At 42.9% G+C, this 14,587-nt stretch overlaps 1 protein-coding gene across 1 annotated transcript in view; it reads left to right on the forward strand.

Moving 5' to 3' along the window:
* The first annotated feature begins 2,548 nt into the window (after positions 1 to 2,548).
* Positions 2,549 to 14,587, forward strand: part of LOC311236166 (disintegrin and metalloproteinase domain-containing protein 9-like) — a 350,625-nt gene continuing 338,586 nt past the window's right edge. Inside the window, exon 1 of the mRNA XM_084323795.1 lies at positions 2,549 to 2,990. Within this exon, the coding sequence (XP_084179921.1) occupies positions 2,876 to 2,990 (115 nt within the window). The 5' untranslated portion in view covers positions 2,549 to 2,875. The remainder of the gene's footprint in view (positions 2,991 to 14,587) is intronic.

The following is a 14,587-nucleotide window of genomic DNA, read 5'->3' on the forward strand; positions in this document are numbered from 1 at the left end:
TGTCTTCAGCTGGACCAGAGCTGAGAAGCCACTTTCACAAAGATAGGTAGTAAAAAAAACAAAAAAATCCCAAAAGAATTATTATTATTTTTTTTAAATATATATATATTTTTTTACACACACATCCGCGACCCACTCAAAATGGCCCCGCGACCCACCAGTTGAGAAACACTGCTGTAGAGCGTCAGATAAGTGGGGCGTAATAGCGTAGGGGTCAGCGGCCAATCAGAGCAACCCGGAAACGCAATTGCGTTGTAGAAAGCATACACGCTTCCGGCCCAACTAGCAGTGGCGTCGCGTGGGTAAAATAACAGGGGAAGCCAAAAAAAAATTATTAAAAAAAAAATTATTCAATATTTTTATTAATAATTTTTTTTTTTTTTTTTTTTTTTTTTTTAAGTCAAGCTGTCACCATGTACACTACAGTATGGCTCGGCGGCCAGTCAAACGTTATTTTTATTTATTTAACAGATTGCAGAATGGGTACAATACAGTACGGCTCAATACACATTTACGATGAATTGAAAATGGGGGACCCTGATGTAAACAAGACGAAAGTCTTTCTCTGGTCTGCATCCCCTTAACAATTGTATGTATTGAGCTGTACTGTACTGTACCCATTCTGCAATCTGTTAATAAAGTTTTCATTCATTCATTCATTCACACACAATTGTATAAGGGGATGCAGACCAGAGAAAGACGTTTGTCTTGTTTACATCAGGGTCATTAATACTGCTGGAGCATTGGTTAATTTTTGGTCCGATTTTTCCTTGCGCGATTTTGCGCGCCGCGTGGGAGCAAATTCGAGACACATATTCGGTTGCAAAAAGGTGTCCCACGGTCTCCTCTATGGCCGTGAATATTTTCACGCGGATCGGAATCACGGCGCGCCCGTGGGACACTTTTCCGTTTCGGCGAGTTTATTCCACGCTTTCTGTTTTCCTTTTCTAAGCATTTTAGGGGCTACATGTGAATCAGTAAAAGTTGCGGGACGCCCAGATGTTTCCACGATAGAAAGCTCGCGTGGATCCCATAATAGGCTCACTTAATACAGCGTTTTTAAAATCACGCGACATTTTCAGGGTCGCGAGCCGACCTTTTCCCCTCGTTTTCGATGATGGAAGTGATTTAGGAAAAGCTTCGGCACGCCGAGAGGTCCCCGTGGATTTAATCTCGCGAGGATCGGGGCAATATTCGGCCCGTGGGAACAGTTACGGGTTAATACAATGTTCAGAGTGCAGAGGGGAAAATATGGCACCTGCCCCGCCTCCAGGTGGAATATTATGCTGAACGTCTTCCTCCCAGCTCCGTTTTAAACTTTTAGGGTGTGGCCCAGTGGCAGTCAGCTCGAATCTGATTGGCTAGGATCGGATTTGGAGTTTGGACTCACTCTATAATGCTGGAAGCCTGGAGAAAGAGACCTACCCACTGCTTCTCTCCTATACTAGCTGCAGTAGTGAGCACAGTCTGACAGTGTGTTAGAGGGAGTGAGAAGGAGAAGAGGGAGACATTAAAAAAAAAAAAAAAAAAACACAGATGCACAGATGAAAATGAATGTAAACTATATAAAAAAAATATATATTTTAATTTTTTTTTTTTTTTTTCATATTTCATATTTCATAATTTGATATGAAATTTATAGGGAGGCATGGCTTCCGTTGGCTTCCACAAGGATTCGCCACTGCCAACTAGTAGTAGGAAGGGGTGCGCGGCTGCGTGATTACGAAACCAAGCCGCATTTCTCGGAGACGCTCTCTGATTGGCCGATGCCTGTTTCTACACTGGTTAAGCTTAGGCACTCTTCGAAGTTGGTTAAGGTTAGAGTTTGTCTTAGAGCGTGACGATAGAACGCCAGGTAGTTTGCAGCATAGATATATATAGAACACTAGATAGCTTGCCCGCGCTGCCGGCCAATGGAGAGCGACGTCACTGAACCGCCGCCATCTTGCTCCAGTTAGCCTTGAGTGAGAGTGAGTGAGCTGCACAGACAAAAATACGCATAACTCGCTGAAATATTGACGGATTTACAAACGGTTTGGTTTATTACAAGCATTATTAACGTGACTATGATTCAAGCGGTTTGTAAAAAAAAAAACATCTTTAAAATTTTTTTTTTATAAGTATGCAGTATCATAACTACATCTTTGATGTTTATAGCAAACCAACCCGTTTGTAAATCCGTCAATATTTCAGCGAGTTATGAGTATTTTTGTCTGTGCAGCTCACTCACTCTCACTCAAGGCTAACTGGAGCAAGATGGCGGCGGTTCAGTGACGCTGGTGACTCCGCCTTAAGCTATCTAGTGTTCTATAGATATCTATGGTTTGCAGGCTGTTTGGCGTGGAAATGGGCAAAGACACAGCTCGTCACGGATTGGGCAAACGCGTCAGTGGCCAATCAGAGAGCGTCAGTCAGTGCCAATCAGAGAGCGTCTCCGAGAAATGCGGCTTTGTTTCGTAAGCGCGCGCGCTCGGTGCTTCCGGTTATGGGAACACCGACTGGTGCGCATGCGCAGGGCCCTGCTTCAGCCATTCCACAGAGAGCGAGAGAGAGAGAGAGAGAACTCCTGCGCAGAGGAGATAACTCCTTGTAAACAATAATACGATTAAGTGAATCAGTGTTGTTTTTGTTTATTCAAACCGACGCCGTCGTCACTTACAAAACAAAACGCATCCTCGAACGAACCGCCGTTTGAAAGGCGGAGGAGGCGGTGAGTGAGTGACTGTAATGACCAGGTGAAGACCTCTCTTCCTCCGGTCACAGCAGTCATGTGTGCTGCTTGGAAGAAGGCGACGCCTGGATAAAAACCAAGACACTTTTTTGGTCCCAGGAGGGGGGTTTGTCCTTTTTATTTGTCGGCTTTTTTTTTGGTGACATGTCCACCACCACACCGAAAAAGATGAGGAGGATGACATTCCTGTCCCATCGATGTTTCCAACTCGTGTGCCTTTCCTTCGTTCTGCAGAATGGAGTCGTTGACTCGAGCGAAGGTGAGTAATGATTCTACTACTCTACTGATTGATTGAAAACTTTATTAACAGATTGCAGAATGGGTACAGTACAGTATAGCGCAATACACACAATTGTTAAGGGGATGCAGACCAGAGAAAGACTTTCGTCTTGTTTAATTACATCAGGGTCCCCCATTTTCAATTCATCATAACATACATGACATACAGATAGCCAGTACTGCTACATCTATACATTTATTATGACATTATACCAGATTTACAAACGCAGTACTGTTTGTGATACAAAAATAGTCTAAATGTACTACTGACTATAATACACTATTTGTATAGCACCTTTCATACAAGAATTGCAGTCCAAAGTGCTTCACAGCAGTAAAAATAGACATGAAATGAGCATACAATAGATAGAATCAAATCAATGCAGAGAATAAGAAAAGGGTCAAAGCTACTACAAGTAATAAAAACAATACAAATATTGACTCGCACAGTTTAAAACCTGCATTTTCTCCCCCCGTTAGATGTATCTGTTTACCACTGTGTATTCAGGATTGATTGACTTTATTGAAAACTTTATTTAACAGATTACAGAATGGGTACAATACAGTACGGCTCAATACACACAATTGTTAAGGGGATGCAGACCAGAGAAAGACTTTCGTCTTGTTTACATCAGGGTCCCCCATTTTCAATTCATAGTGACATTTATGACATACACAACATACATGACATCATGACATAGGGACATACATGTTATACAGGTATATATTACTGTTACATTTGTGACATACGATATGCAAATATACAGTACTGTTAGTGTTACCCAGAGATCCTAACAGAGAATACATAATGATGAGGAGGAGACTGTACATTAGGAGGGGGTGGGTGGGAGAAAATATATACATATGGTGGGGAGGAGACTGTCTATTAGGAGGGGGGGGGGGGTGTACCGGGTGTAACCACTGAGGACACCAGTGTTAGTGACAGATGAAAACCTTTCAGGTTTTCTTTAACGGGGAATGTCATCCACTTTAATTCCCATGTTCTTCCTGTGCTCCAAGACACCCCAGGACAGTTCAGTCAGTATGTTCTTCCTGTGTCTCAGGACAGTTCAGTCAGTATGTTCTTCCTGTGCTCCAGGACACTCCAGGACAGTTCAGTCAGTATGTTCTTCCTGTGCCCCAGGACAGTTCAGTCAGTATGTTCTTCCTGTGCCCCAGGACAGTTCAGTCAGTATGTTCTTCTTGTGCCCCAGGACAGTTCAGTCGGTATGTTCTTCCTGTGCCCCGGGACAGTTCAGTCAGTATGTTCTTCCTGTGCTCCAGGACAGTTCAGTCAGTATGTCTTCCTGTGCTCCAAGACACCCCAGGACAGTTCAGTCAGTATGTTCTTCCTGTGCTCCAGGACAGTTCAGTCAGTATGTTCTTCCTGTGCTCCAGGACACTCCAGGACAGTTCAGTCAGTATGTTCTTCCTGTGCCCCAGGACAGTTCAGTCAGTATGTTCTTCTTGTGCCCCAGGACAGTTCAGTCAGTATGTTCTTCTTGTGCCCCAGGACAGTTCAGTCAGTATGTTCTTCCTGAGGACAGTTCAGTCAGTATGTTCTTCCTGTGCTCCAGGACAGTTCAGTCAGTATGTTCTTCCTGTGCCCCAGGACAGTTCAGTCAGTATGCTCTTCCTGTGCCCCAGGACAGTTCAGTCAGTATGTTCTTCCTGTGCCCCAGGACAGTTCAGTCAGTATGCTCTTCCTGTGCCCCAGGATAGTTCAGTCAGTATGTTCTTCCTGTGCCCCAGCCCCCAGGACAGTTCAGTCAGTATGCTCTTCCTGTGCCCCAGGACAGTTCAGTCAGTATGTTCTTCCTGTGCCCCAGGACAGTTCAGTCAGTATGCTCTTCCTGTGCCCCAGGATAGTTCAGTCAGTATGCTCTTCCTGTGCCCCAGGACGCGTCTATGTTTTGCGCTCTGATTGGCCACTGACCTACGCTAGTACGCCCCCCTCGCTATGAGCATAGAGAGAGAAATAATGTGTGGACACTTTGAATATGGGTACGCCCTACTGCCTCCAGGAACAGCTGTTTCCGCGTGACTTTATGTGCGCTAAAATTCAAGTTTAAAGTGCTTAGAAATGCCGGTAAATGCCGGTTCATTCATGCTTTGAGGCACGCTTCCTGACAGGATTTTATAATATTGTATTTTATAATATTGTAGCTTGACAATTTTAAGAAACTACGCTCTCAGCTGAGAGTCAAGAAACGACACTCTCAGCAGTCACTACTAGAGCTGCCGCGGTATTGATGTTTTCCTTACCGCACAAATTTGCGAAATATTTCCTACCGCGGACGGTATTACCGCACAAAAAAAATAAAAAATAAAAAGTTTGAAAGCATTTTTTCCCCCCTACTCTTTATAGCATATAGCCTGCCTCTAGTCTAATGGCTACTGCATAGTACCTACTCGACTCGACCCGCTTTAGGTACCTGGCACTTCGTTCCTTTTCCACTGCAGGTACTACTCAGTTTGTCTCCATGTGGGGACGCTTGTGTACACTGAAAGCTCCGTGAGCAGCATAGCTATGTCCGAGGGCTTGCAGCAAGCCAGAGTTTAACACAGTTTCAATCAATCAATCAATCAATCAATCAATCAATCAATCAATCAATCAATCAATAACAACATTAACCAGACTCTCGTTTTGTCTATTCTGCTAAAGCGAACGTCACCTCTCATTGTGTCTATTCTACCAAGCAACCCGGGTTTAACGTTACCTCTCGTGTCTATCTGCTGACGTTAGCAACAACAATAACAAGCTTAACACATATTTTTGTGACACTACTCTCCGCTCGGTGGTAAATTGGGTTGATGTCGGTTTTGTTTCATCAATAAATGAGGCAGAATACACAGTGAATCCATCCTTTTTTGTTTATTGCACTTGGTCCTGTTGCAAACAAATCCTGAATGAATCCTTACTTAGCGATAGGGCTGGGTGATATGACGATATTATATAAATATCGGGTACAGTTCATTAACGATACACTTTTTTAACGTATCGTGGATATCGTGATGTTTTGCCCAAGAGGATTGTGTCAAGTCAATCTGGTCCACACCCGTTCAAACTTTTGAACAACGCCGCCCCCACACACACACTACTGCATCAAAGTTACTACTTATTATTAACAAAGGCATTCGTTTTGTGACATTAACGTTATATAGTTACACGTTCAATAACATCAGCGTATTTACTATTTACCCAAACATAGCAACGTCCGATGACGACATAGATAGCAAGCATTACTGTTCATATCTCAGCCCGTGCTGAGTTGTGCGTGCCCATTCTGCGGTCTGTTAATAAAGTTTTCAATCAGACAGATGTATGGAAAGGCTTTTATTATAACATTCGTTGCAGTAAAATCATTATGCCTTGTTTAGTCATGCTGCGGTGCGCTGGTAATCACTTGTCGGCCGCGGGGAGCTGTTGTTGTTGTTGTCGTTGAGCTGAGCTCTCGTCAAAATCAATGGAGGACTTTCAGGAAAGTAAAAAACGCATAGCGCTTGCCGATTGGTGCTAAGAACAGCAGGGCGGGTGCAAGCGGTGTGACGTAATTGGCAGACTCGACTGTCAATCAAAATTATTCTGTTGCCGGCTGAATGATTGAAATACAGTACAGCTCAATACAACAACAGTGGACTGGAGGATGAAGACCAGAAAAAGACTTTTGGCTTTTTTACATAAGGGTCCTCCATTTTCAATTCATCAAAACATTTAGAGACATACAAATATACAGTAGTTTCATAAAAATGCTAAAATGCTATTGATTGATTGATTTATTATTGATTATTTATTGCAGAATGGGTACAGTACAGCTCAATACATACAATTGTTAAGGGGATGCAGACCAGAGAAAGACTTTCGTCTTGTTTACATCAGGGTCCCCCATTTTCAATTAATCATATTTCATATCTAAATCATATAATATCTCATTGCTAAATATATGCAATATATAATCTAATAATCCAATCTAAATCTAATATATAATATAAAAATGCTAAATGCATGGGTATTTTATTTTGTCTTTAATGTTAGCTTGCAAACTCAAATACTTTCTTGGTAAGCCTCATAATGAATTGTTTGGGGGAAAAAAAGAAAAACATTGTGATGTGTATCGTGTATCGCCGAAAGGTCAGAAAATATCGTGATATCATATTTAGGCCATATCGCCCAGCCCTACTTAGCGAGCCAGTAAAGATGGCGGCTTTCTGCTTTTGTGCAGGACGCTCCAACGTGTGACGCGTCTCTCTTCTGACCAATCAGTGGTCTGCAGTGTTTCACGTGACTTTTCTGGTACCACTTCTACCCAATAGGGTCGCTTGGAACCTCGACAGAGGAGTAGGGTATATCTGCAGAGCCGCAAGCCCAACGAGAGCAGGGAACTTTATTATTATTATAAAAAACAGTGGTGATGCGGTATTCAGCCTAACTCTGCGGTGGGCGTGATGTAACAGCGATACCGCGGTAATGCAGTTATCGCGGCAGCTCTAGTCACTACACTCTCAGCTGAGAGTCAAGAAACGATGCTCTCAGCAGTCATCTTATGCAGCATCACTTTTCACATCAAAACAAAAGTAGAACTGTAATGTGGAGTGGACTTAAACATATTTACAATTAGCAGCTCTCAGCTGAGAGTCAAGAAACGACGCTCTCAGCAGTCACTACGCTCTCAGCTGAGAGTCAAGAAACGACGCTCTCAGCAGTCATCTTATGCAGCATCTCTTTTCACATCAAAACAAAAGTAGAACTGGAATGTGGACTTTCGCATATTATTAACATTGACAAACATATTTACAATTAGCATTTTATAAAGTAGAACTGTAATGTTTACTTTCTCAGTCAGTGCTAAGTGCAGCATCCCTTTTCACATCAAAACAAAAGTAGAACTGGAATGTGGACTTTCGCATATTAACACTATGATCGCCGTGGACGAGTTAAGACGTCATTCCTAGCCATGCTCATTCTGCCGAAGACGCCGTAACTCGTCTTTGATGTCAATATTTCAAAAATCTGTCATCGAAATCATATTTTCCCTCCGGAGCCCTGAGACACACTGCAAAGCTCCACTCAACTCTCTAGCGGTTCAAGAGCGCCATCTGGTGGCCGATCGGCAGATCGCCAACCGGAAATAACCCTTTGAACCGGTAGTGCTCATCCATATGTGGTCCGGGCACTCGCTATCGTTAGATAGACTCCGTCTTGACACAGTGAACATCGATCGGTGCAAATAACTCGAAAAAACAACATGATTTGGACGTATATACTATTATACAACCTGGAAATGGATCGGGCATTTCTCCATCCCATAATAGAAAAAATTCTGTTCCACGCTCATCTGCCAGCGGCGCGAGGAAGCCACGGTAAGATTCAGCGTTATATTCTAACGTGTTCCATATAAACTGCTATGATGAACATATGACCCACTCTGGATGAATCATCTAACGCTGCCCACGGAATTATAAACGATCCCCCGCCCATCCGGTCATCATCAGATGATATGTAGTAACTCCTAGAAGCACATCCAGTTGAATTTTTTTTATCTCGCACAGATTCCTACCAAACTGTATTTGATCATCAATATAATGCATTTAGGGCTATAAATCACGTTCTGAAGAAAGCTGCAGAAAACGATAAAAACATACTTATACTTTAGACTAGGGCTGACCCCTATTAATCGATTAGTCGACTAATCGGTCGAAAGGGGCCGTAGTCGACTGGCCAACCTCTTAGTCGAATATAATAATAATAAAAAAAAAAAAAAAGGTATTAATATTTTTTTGTATCATTCTTTCCAAAAGAAAAGAGGCCTAGAAGCGTGGCTAACGCTAATGGCACACATACCAGAGGCTAACTGCCTATGAAAACAGGCACAGAGGCACTGAAAGAGGATTTCACCCATCTAATGAACACACTAGACTAGACAAATATTAAGATGTATCCATCAGTGGACCAATTGCATGCTTTTGCAGAGGACAAGAAGCCTTCAGTCGACTCCTTCAGACATTAAGCCCACAGCCTTTTTTTTTTTTTTTTTTGTTTTTAAGTCGACAAGTCGACCAATAGTCGACTAACGGCACATTTTGGCCAATCCTAGTCGACCATCCAAATCCTTAGTCGGGGACAGCCCTACTTTAGACCATATTTTAGTATGAATATGTGAATGAAAAAGTTTAACGTTGCTACACCCTGAACAATACATATAGGACATTGAATGGGCCATAATAATGGCAATTTAGCAATAGAATTTAAAAAGTTATAGCCCTGCAAAGAAGGGGAACTTCTCCATAGACAAATAGAGATGGCGAGGGATGGTAAATTATGAATTTAACCCATGGCGATCAAAGTGTTAACATTGACAAACATACAGGGAACAAACTTAACTTTTTGACTTACCAGCCATTTGGCTGGTAGATTTGAAAAACTACCAGCCAGGCAGATTTTTTACCAGCCAAAAATTATAAATAGCTTTTTAGTATATCGCCATGTGTTATTATTACTAATACTCTCATATGGTATTTTTAATTAATATCATAAACAACATAAGGAATATTAGCATAATTTTGAGTGGACTGAAGGAATGAGTCAGCGTTAATAGTTTTAAATGCAAATAATTTATTGAAACATAGAAGTGGGGTCGGTTGGGACACACACACACACAATGGGGGACCCTGATGTAAACAAGACAAACGTCTTTCTCTGGTCTGCATTCCCTTAACAATTGTGTGTATTGAGCCGTACTGTATTGTACCCATTCTGCAATCTGTTAAATAAAGTTTTCATTCATTCACACTGTTTCAACTCACCACCCCCGCATCATATTGACAGTCTAGTAGGGATGCACGATAATTATCGGGCCGATATCAGCAATTATGACGTCATCCCGATAAACCCGATAACGTTATTGATAGCTCCGATAATATATAATACATTTTTTGGTTAAAAGAAATCCGGTGTGGGTGGATTTGGATGAAGGGCGCTTGTTTTTATTATAGCCTCCTCCCGTTTGCCAGTACTGTGGTACGACTGACAGCGTGTGGTTTAGGAACAGGGAGTTTTTCACAAATCCAGCGCTCCCTTTCTTGGCTGTGACGTAGTCACGTTACATTCGGAGGCAGACTGTCGATCTGCCAATTACGTCCTACCGCTTGCACGCACCTCTTCTTCTTACCACCAATCAGAAGCTCTCGTTCGTTTATTTACCTCCGGATTGTCGGCCATTATTCTACTCGGAGCTCAGGCTAATAACGTTAGCTCCCCGCCAGCCACATTGACAAGTACCAGCGCTTATTAGGGGTGGGACGATACATCGATCCAGATCGATACATCGATGTAATTATCAACGATCGAATCGGATCGATGCAATGTAATAAGATCGATTCATATCGATACTCTTATTTTGAAAATCCTGTGGCGAGTCTCATATCCGCCCAAGAACAACAGCAGTAGCTCCGTGTGTGTAGACGTTACAGCATAGCATTCTCCCTTTCTGTGTGTGTGTGTGTGCGCGCGTCTTTGGAAAGACCAGATGAGGTCAGAGGAGTTTGATGTTTAAATGTTATTTAAACATAAACAATATAATACATAATAAATGTAGGCCTATACATGATCATGCAACATCAACAAATTGTTGTAGGAACGGTTTGGGAGAGGGAGGTAGGGAGGGGTTTTAGGTTGTGAGTTTTGAGTTCCAAAAAATGGAGCTTAAAGTTTAAAGCTCAATATATCAAAACGTGGCACTTTACAGTGAACAGGAGGTCTATTTGTATTAAAAACAATAGATTGATTTTCCTTTAAATGTCTGGAAGAGCTCAAAAATACAAATGTCAAATGATATTTTCGTTACCTTTTTTTAGTTGATCTAAATGTTACTGATTGTGTTAAATGGGCATATGATCATCTCATATCGATTGCAGGCACCTGAATCTAATCTAACCGTATTGTATCGTGAGAGACTTTGTGATATCGGCAAATATCGTATCGTTGTCCAAAGAATCGATATCGTATCGTATCATGATGAAACTGGTGATTCCCACCCCTAGCGCTTATACATTACTGGCAAATGTCTTGTTGCACTTGTGGCAACGAGCGTTGTCAGCATCGACTTTAGTAAAATAGACCCAGACTTTTGAACGTTTCGTTCTGTCCGCCATGATGAGAGCAGAGCTGTCTGTACTCGGCAGCACCCGTGTGTGTGTGAGTGAGTGTGTGTGTGTGAGCACAGCCCGCTCCTCGCGCAGGCAGAGACACCGAGGCAGGAGAGATATAGAAAACGGCCAACAAGATTAGTTTGCAACGTTTAAATTCCTCAAAAAAAACTCCATAATTTCTCGAGTACCGATAGCAGTACCGATGACGTCGGAGCTTATAAATACTAAAAAAATTGATAAAAAAAAAATATATATATATATACATTAAAAAAAAAATTATAATACAATAAATATCGGTTATCGGCTTGAGGAGCATAAAGTTATCGGTATCGGTGTCAAAAAATCAATATCGTGCATCCCTACAGTCTAGTCTGTCTTCAAACTTCCACTCCTCTCGAAACTTTTTTATATTTGAATATCAACATTATCTGTCCATCCTCAGTAATCCTCAGTTTACTATAATATACTCCAGTCCTGACTGACTTCATCGTCTTTCCAAACGCACGCACACACACACACCCTTTCCCCAGTCCACACTGTCTGCTGTTCTCTGGCTCTGCCTCTGATCAGGATTAGCTTGTTAGCTTACGCTAACTTAACGTTCATTTCGGGCGATGTGGGCATAAAGGAATGGCGACGATGCAAAGCGTGTTAGATGCATTTGACACCACAGGCTTATTTCGGATCGCAAAATAGCCACACTGCTGTGTAGCGCTGCTCCTCTGCTTGACCGACCTGCGCCGCAGACAATAGCACGGACTGGGCGGATATGACTCGTCGAGTTGCCACAGGGTTTTTTCAAAATAGGAGTATCATATGAACCAAACGTTGCTAGCTGACGGAGCCATAGATATTATGACTGATGCTGCGCTTGGGGCGGAAATGAGACCCGCACAGGATTTTCAAAATAAGAGTATACGATATGAACTACACGCCAGATGGCGGGCAGACCTCTCATTTTTACTCGCCAAACTTTAAATCTACATGCCATTGGCGCTTGGCGGGTGCTTATTTTGTTCCCTGTATTTACAGTTAGCATTTTATAAAGTAGAACTGTAATGTTTACTTTCTCAGTCGGTGCTAAGTGCAGCATCCCTTTTCACATCAAAACAAAAGTAGTTCTGGAATGTGGACTTTCTCATATTATGTTTTGATGTGAAAGGTGATGCTGCATAAGATGACTGCTGAGAGTGTCGTTTCTTGACTCGGCTGAGAGCGTAGTGACTGCTGAGAGCGTCGTTTCTTGACTCTCGGCTGAGAGCATAGTTTCTTAAAATTGTCAAGCTACAATATTATAAAATACAATATTATAAAATCCTGTCAGGAAGCGTGCCTCAAAGCATGAATGAACCGGCATTTACCGGCATTTCTAAGCACTTTAAACTTGAACTTTAGCGCACATAAAGTCACACGGAAACAGCTGTTCCTGGAGGCAGTAGGGCGTACCCATTTCAAAGTGTCCACGCATTATTTCTCTCTCTACGCTCATAGCGAGGGGGGTGTACTAGCGTAGGTCAGTGGCCAATCAGAGCGCAAAACGGGAACCCGGAAACACGAACCGGTTGGTAAAAGCATAGACGCCCCCAGGACAGTTCAGTCAGTATGTTCTTCCAGGGCTGTACACTGCGATGATATCATCGCGAATTGCCCCTTTAATTGGCCGTTGCGATTGGTAAATATTATCTGGGGGCGGGCTTGCGAGTAGTGCTTTCAAGCCTTGGATTCGCATTTCACTCCTAAATTATCCAAGGCGTGTGATGACGCCACTCACGCGAGCTGAGCAGTGAGAACTCAGCAGGTATGATCAGCGGGAACAATCGACTGAGCACTCACTCTGGGCAAGTGTACCGGTGGAATAAGTCCCAGCGTCGGCAAAATGTCAGGCTGAACTCGCGATGCATCTTGTTGTAGCGTCTTTGCATCATCAAAAACCGATGCATTGATATAATTTCCTCTCATCCACTTGTCAGCAGTGCACTGTGACTGCACACACACACAGCAGATACTATTGCTTCGCTACTACATATAAGGCGAGAGCCGCGTCACAGTTATCAACAAACAGTGGAAGTCGAGGAGACATGAATAGAAATTGCTCAACATGCTAAAGCTAGTAGCCTCTGGCTAACGCCAGTTAGCCGTTCAGCTAACGCTAAACTAGTGTCTAACTAAAGTGACTCTGCAACACCAGTACCATTAGTGAGGAGGGGGGGGGTATATTGAAGACGCTTGACAACAGGGGTTCAAAGATAACTTCACATTTATTGGTTATTCATTTCTTAATTATATCGCTTCATGCAATCCATCCAGGCTGGCTGCCTCCGTGTTGTTGACATAATGGAGCTACGGTCGTCGGAAAGTATAGACGACGCATCCTAGTGACCTAGTCTAGTGTGTGACATCATCAACTGTCGACGACAGCTCAGACGGGGATTCTCTCTCTCTCTCTCTCTCTCTCTCTCTCTCTCTCTCTCTCTCTCTCTCTCTCTCTCTCTCTCTCTCTCTCTCTCTCTCTCTCTCTCTCTCTCTCTCTCTCTCTCTCTCTCTCTCTCTCGGTGCATGCTGGGAATGAGATTGGAGAGGTTGGAGAGGTTGGAGGTGTAGTGAGTTTTTTTTCTATCTTTATCTGTCTATTTTGGTAATTTGTTTATGGGGTATTGTTTTATAAGGGTAGTGTTGGTTTGCTGTGTGTTTTTGGTGTGTATAGGGTTAAGTGGGAGTGTATTGTTTGTTTGGCAGTCGCGTCGGCCAGGCTGGTTTGCTGGCTGACGTCAGACGCCAGTATGGAGTTTGCCAAAATGAGCAGGAAGCATGGTGTAAAGATTGATGCTTCTAATGTGTCCGTAGAGGATTGCAGCTTGGCAATAGGTAAAGTCGTTGGACATAAAAGTGTGAAATCAGCCGCGAGGATGAGCGGTTGTGTTGTCATTTTTCTCGATTGCCTTGAGAAGGTGCACTCTGTTGTTGAATCAGGGATCAATATCGGGGATGTTTTTATTACAGTGGAGCATCTCTCCACACCAGGCAGAAGGGTTAATATAAATAACATCCCGCCGTTCATAAGTGACGAAGTACTGATAACTCAACTTGCAAGGTATGGGAAGATAATTTCCCCGATAAGAAAACTGTCATCTGGATGCAAGTCTCCGTTGTTAAAACATGTTGTGTCACATAGACGCCAGGTTTTAATGATTCTCGAGAACAACAGAGAGGAGATTGATTTGGTTTTGAAATTAAGAGTTGATGATTTTGATTACGTTGTTTTTGTGAACTCTGGAAGCTCAAGGTGTTTCCGTTGCGGGGAGGAGGGCCACTTAATCCGAGATTGTGTGAGGGAAGAGGGGAGAGGCGCACGGTCTCAACCTGCGCGCAGTGCGGCGGGGACGGTGATCCCAGTCACGGATGCGCATAGCGCAACGGGGACGGTGATCT

This window comes from Notolepis coatsorum, assembly GCF_963971535.1.
Source record: "Notolepis coatsorum genome assembly, chromosome: 10".
In the NCBI taxonomy this organism is placed as follows: Eukaryota; Metazoa; Chordata; class Actinopteri; order Aulopiformes; family Paralepididae; genus Notolepis; species Notolepis coatsorum.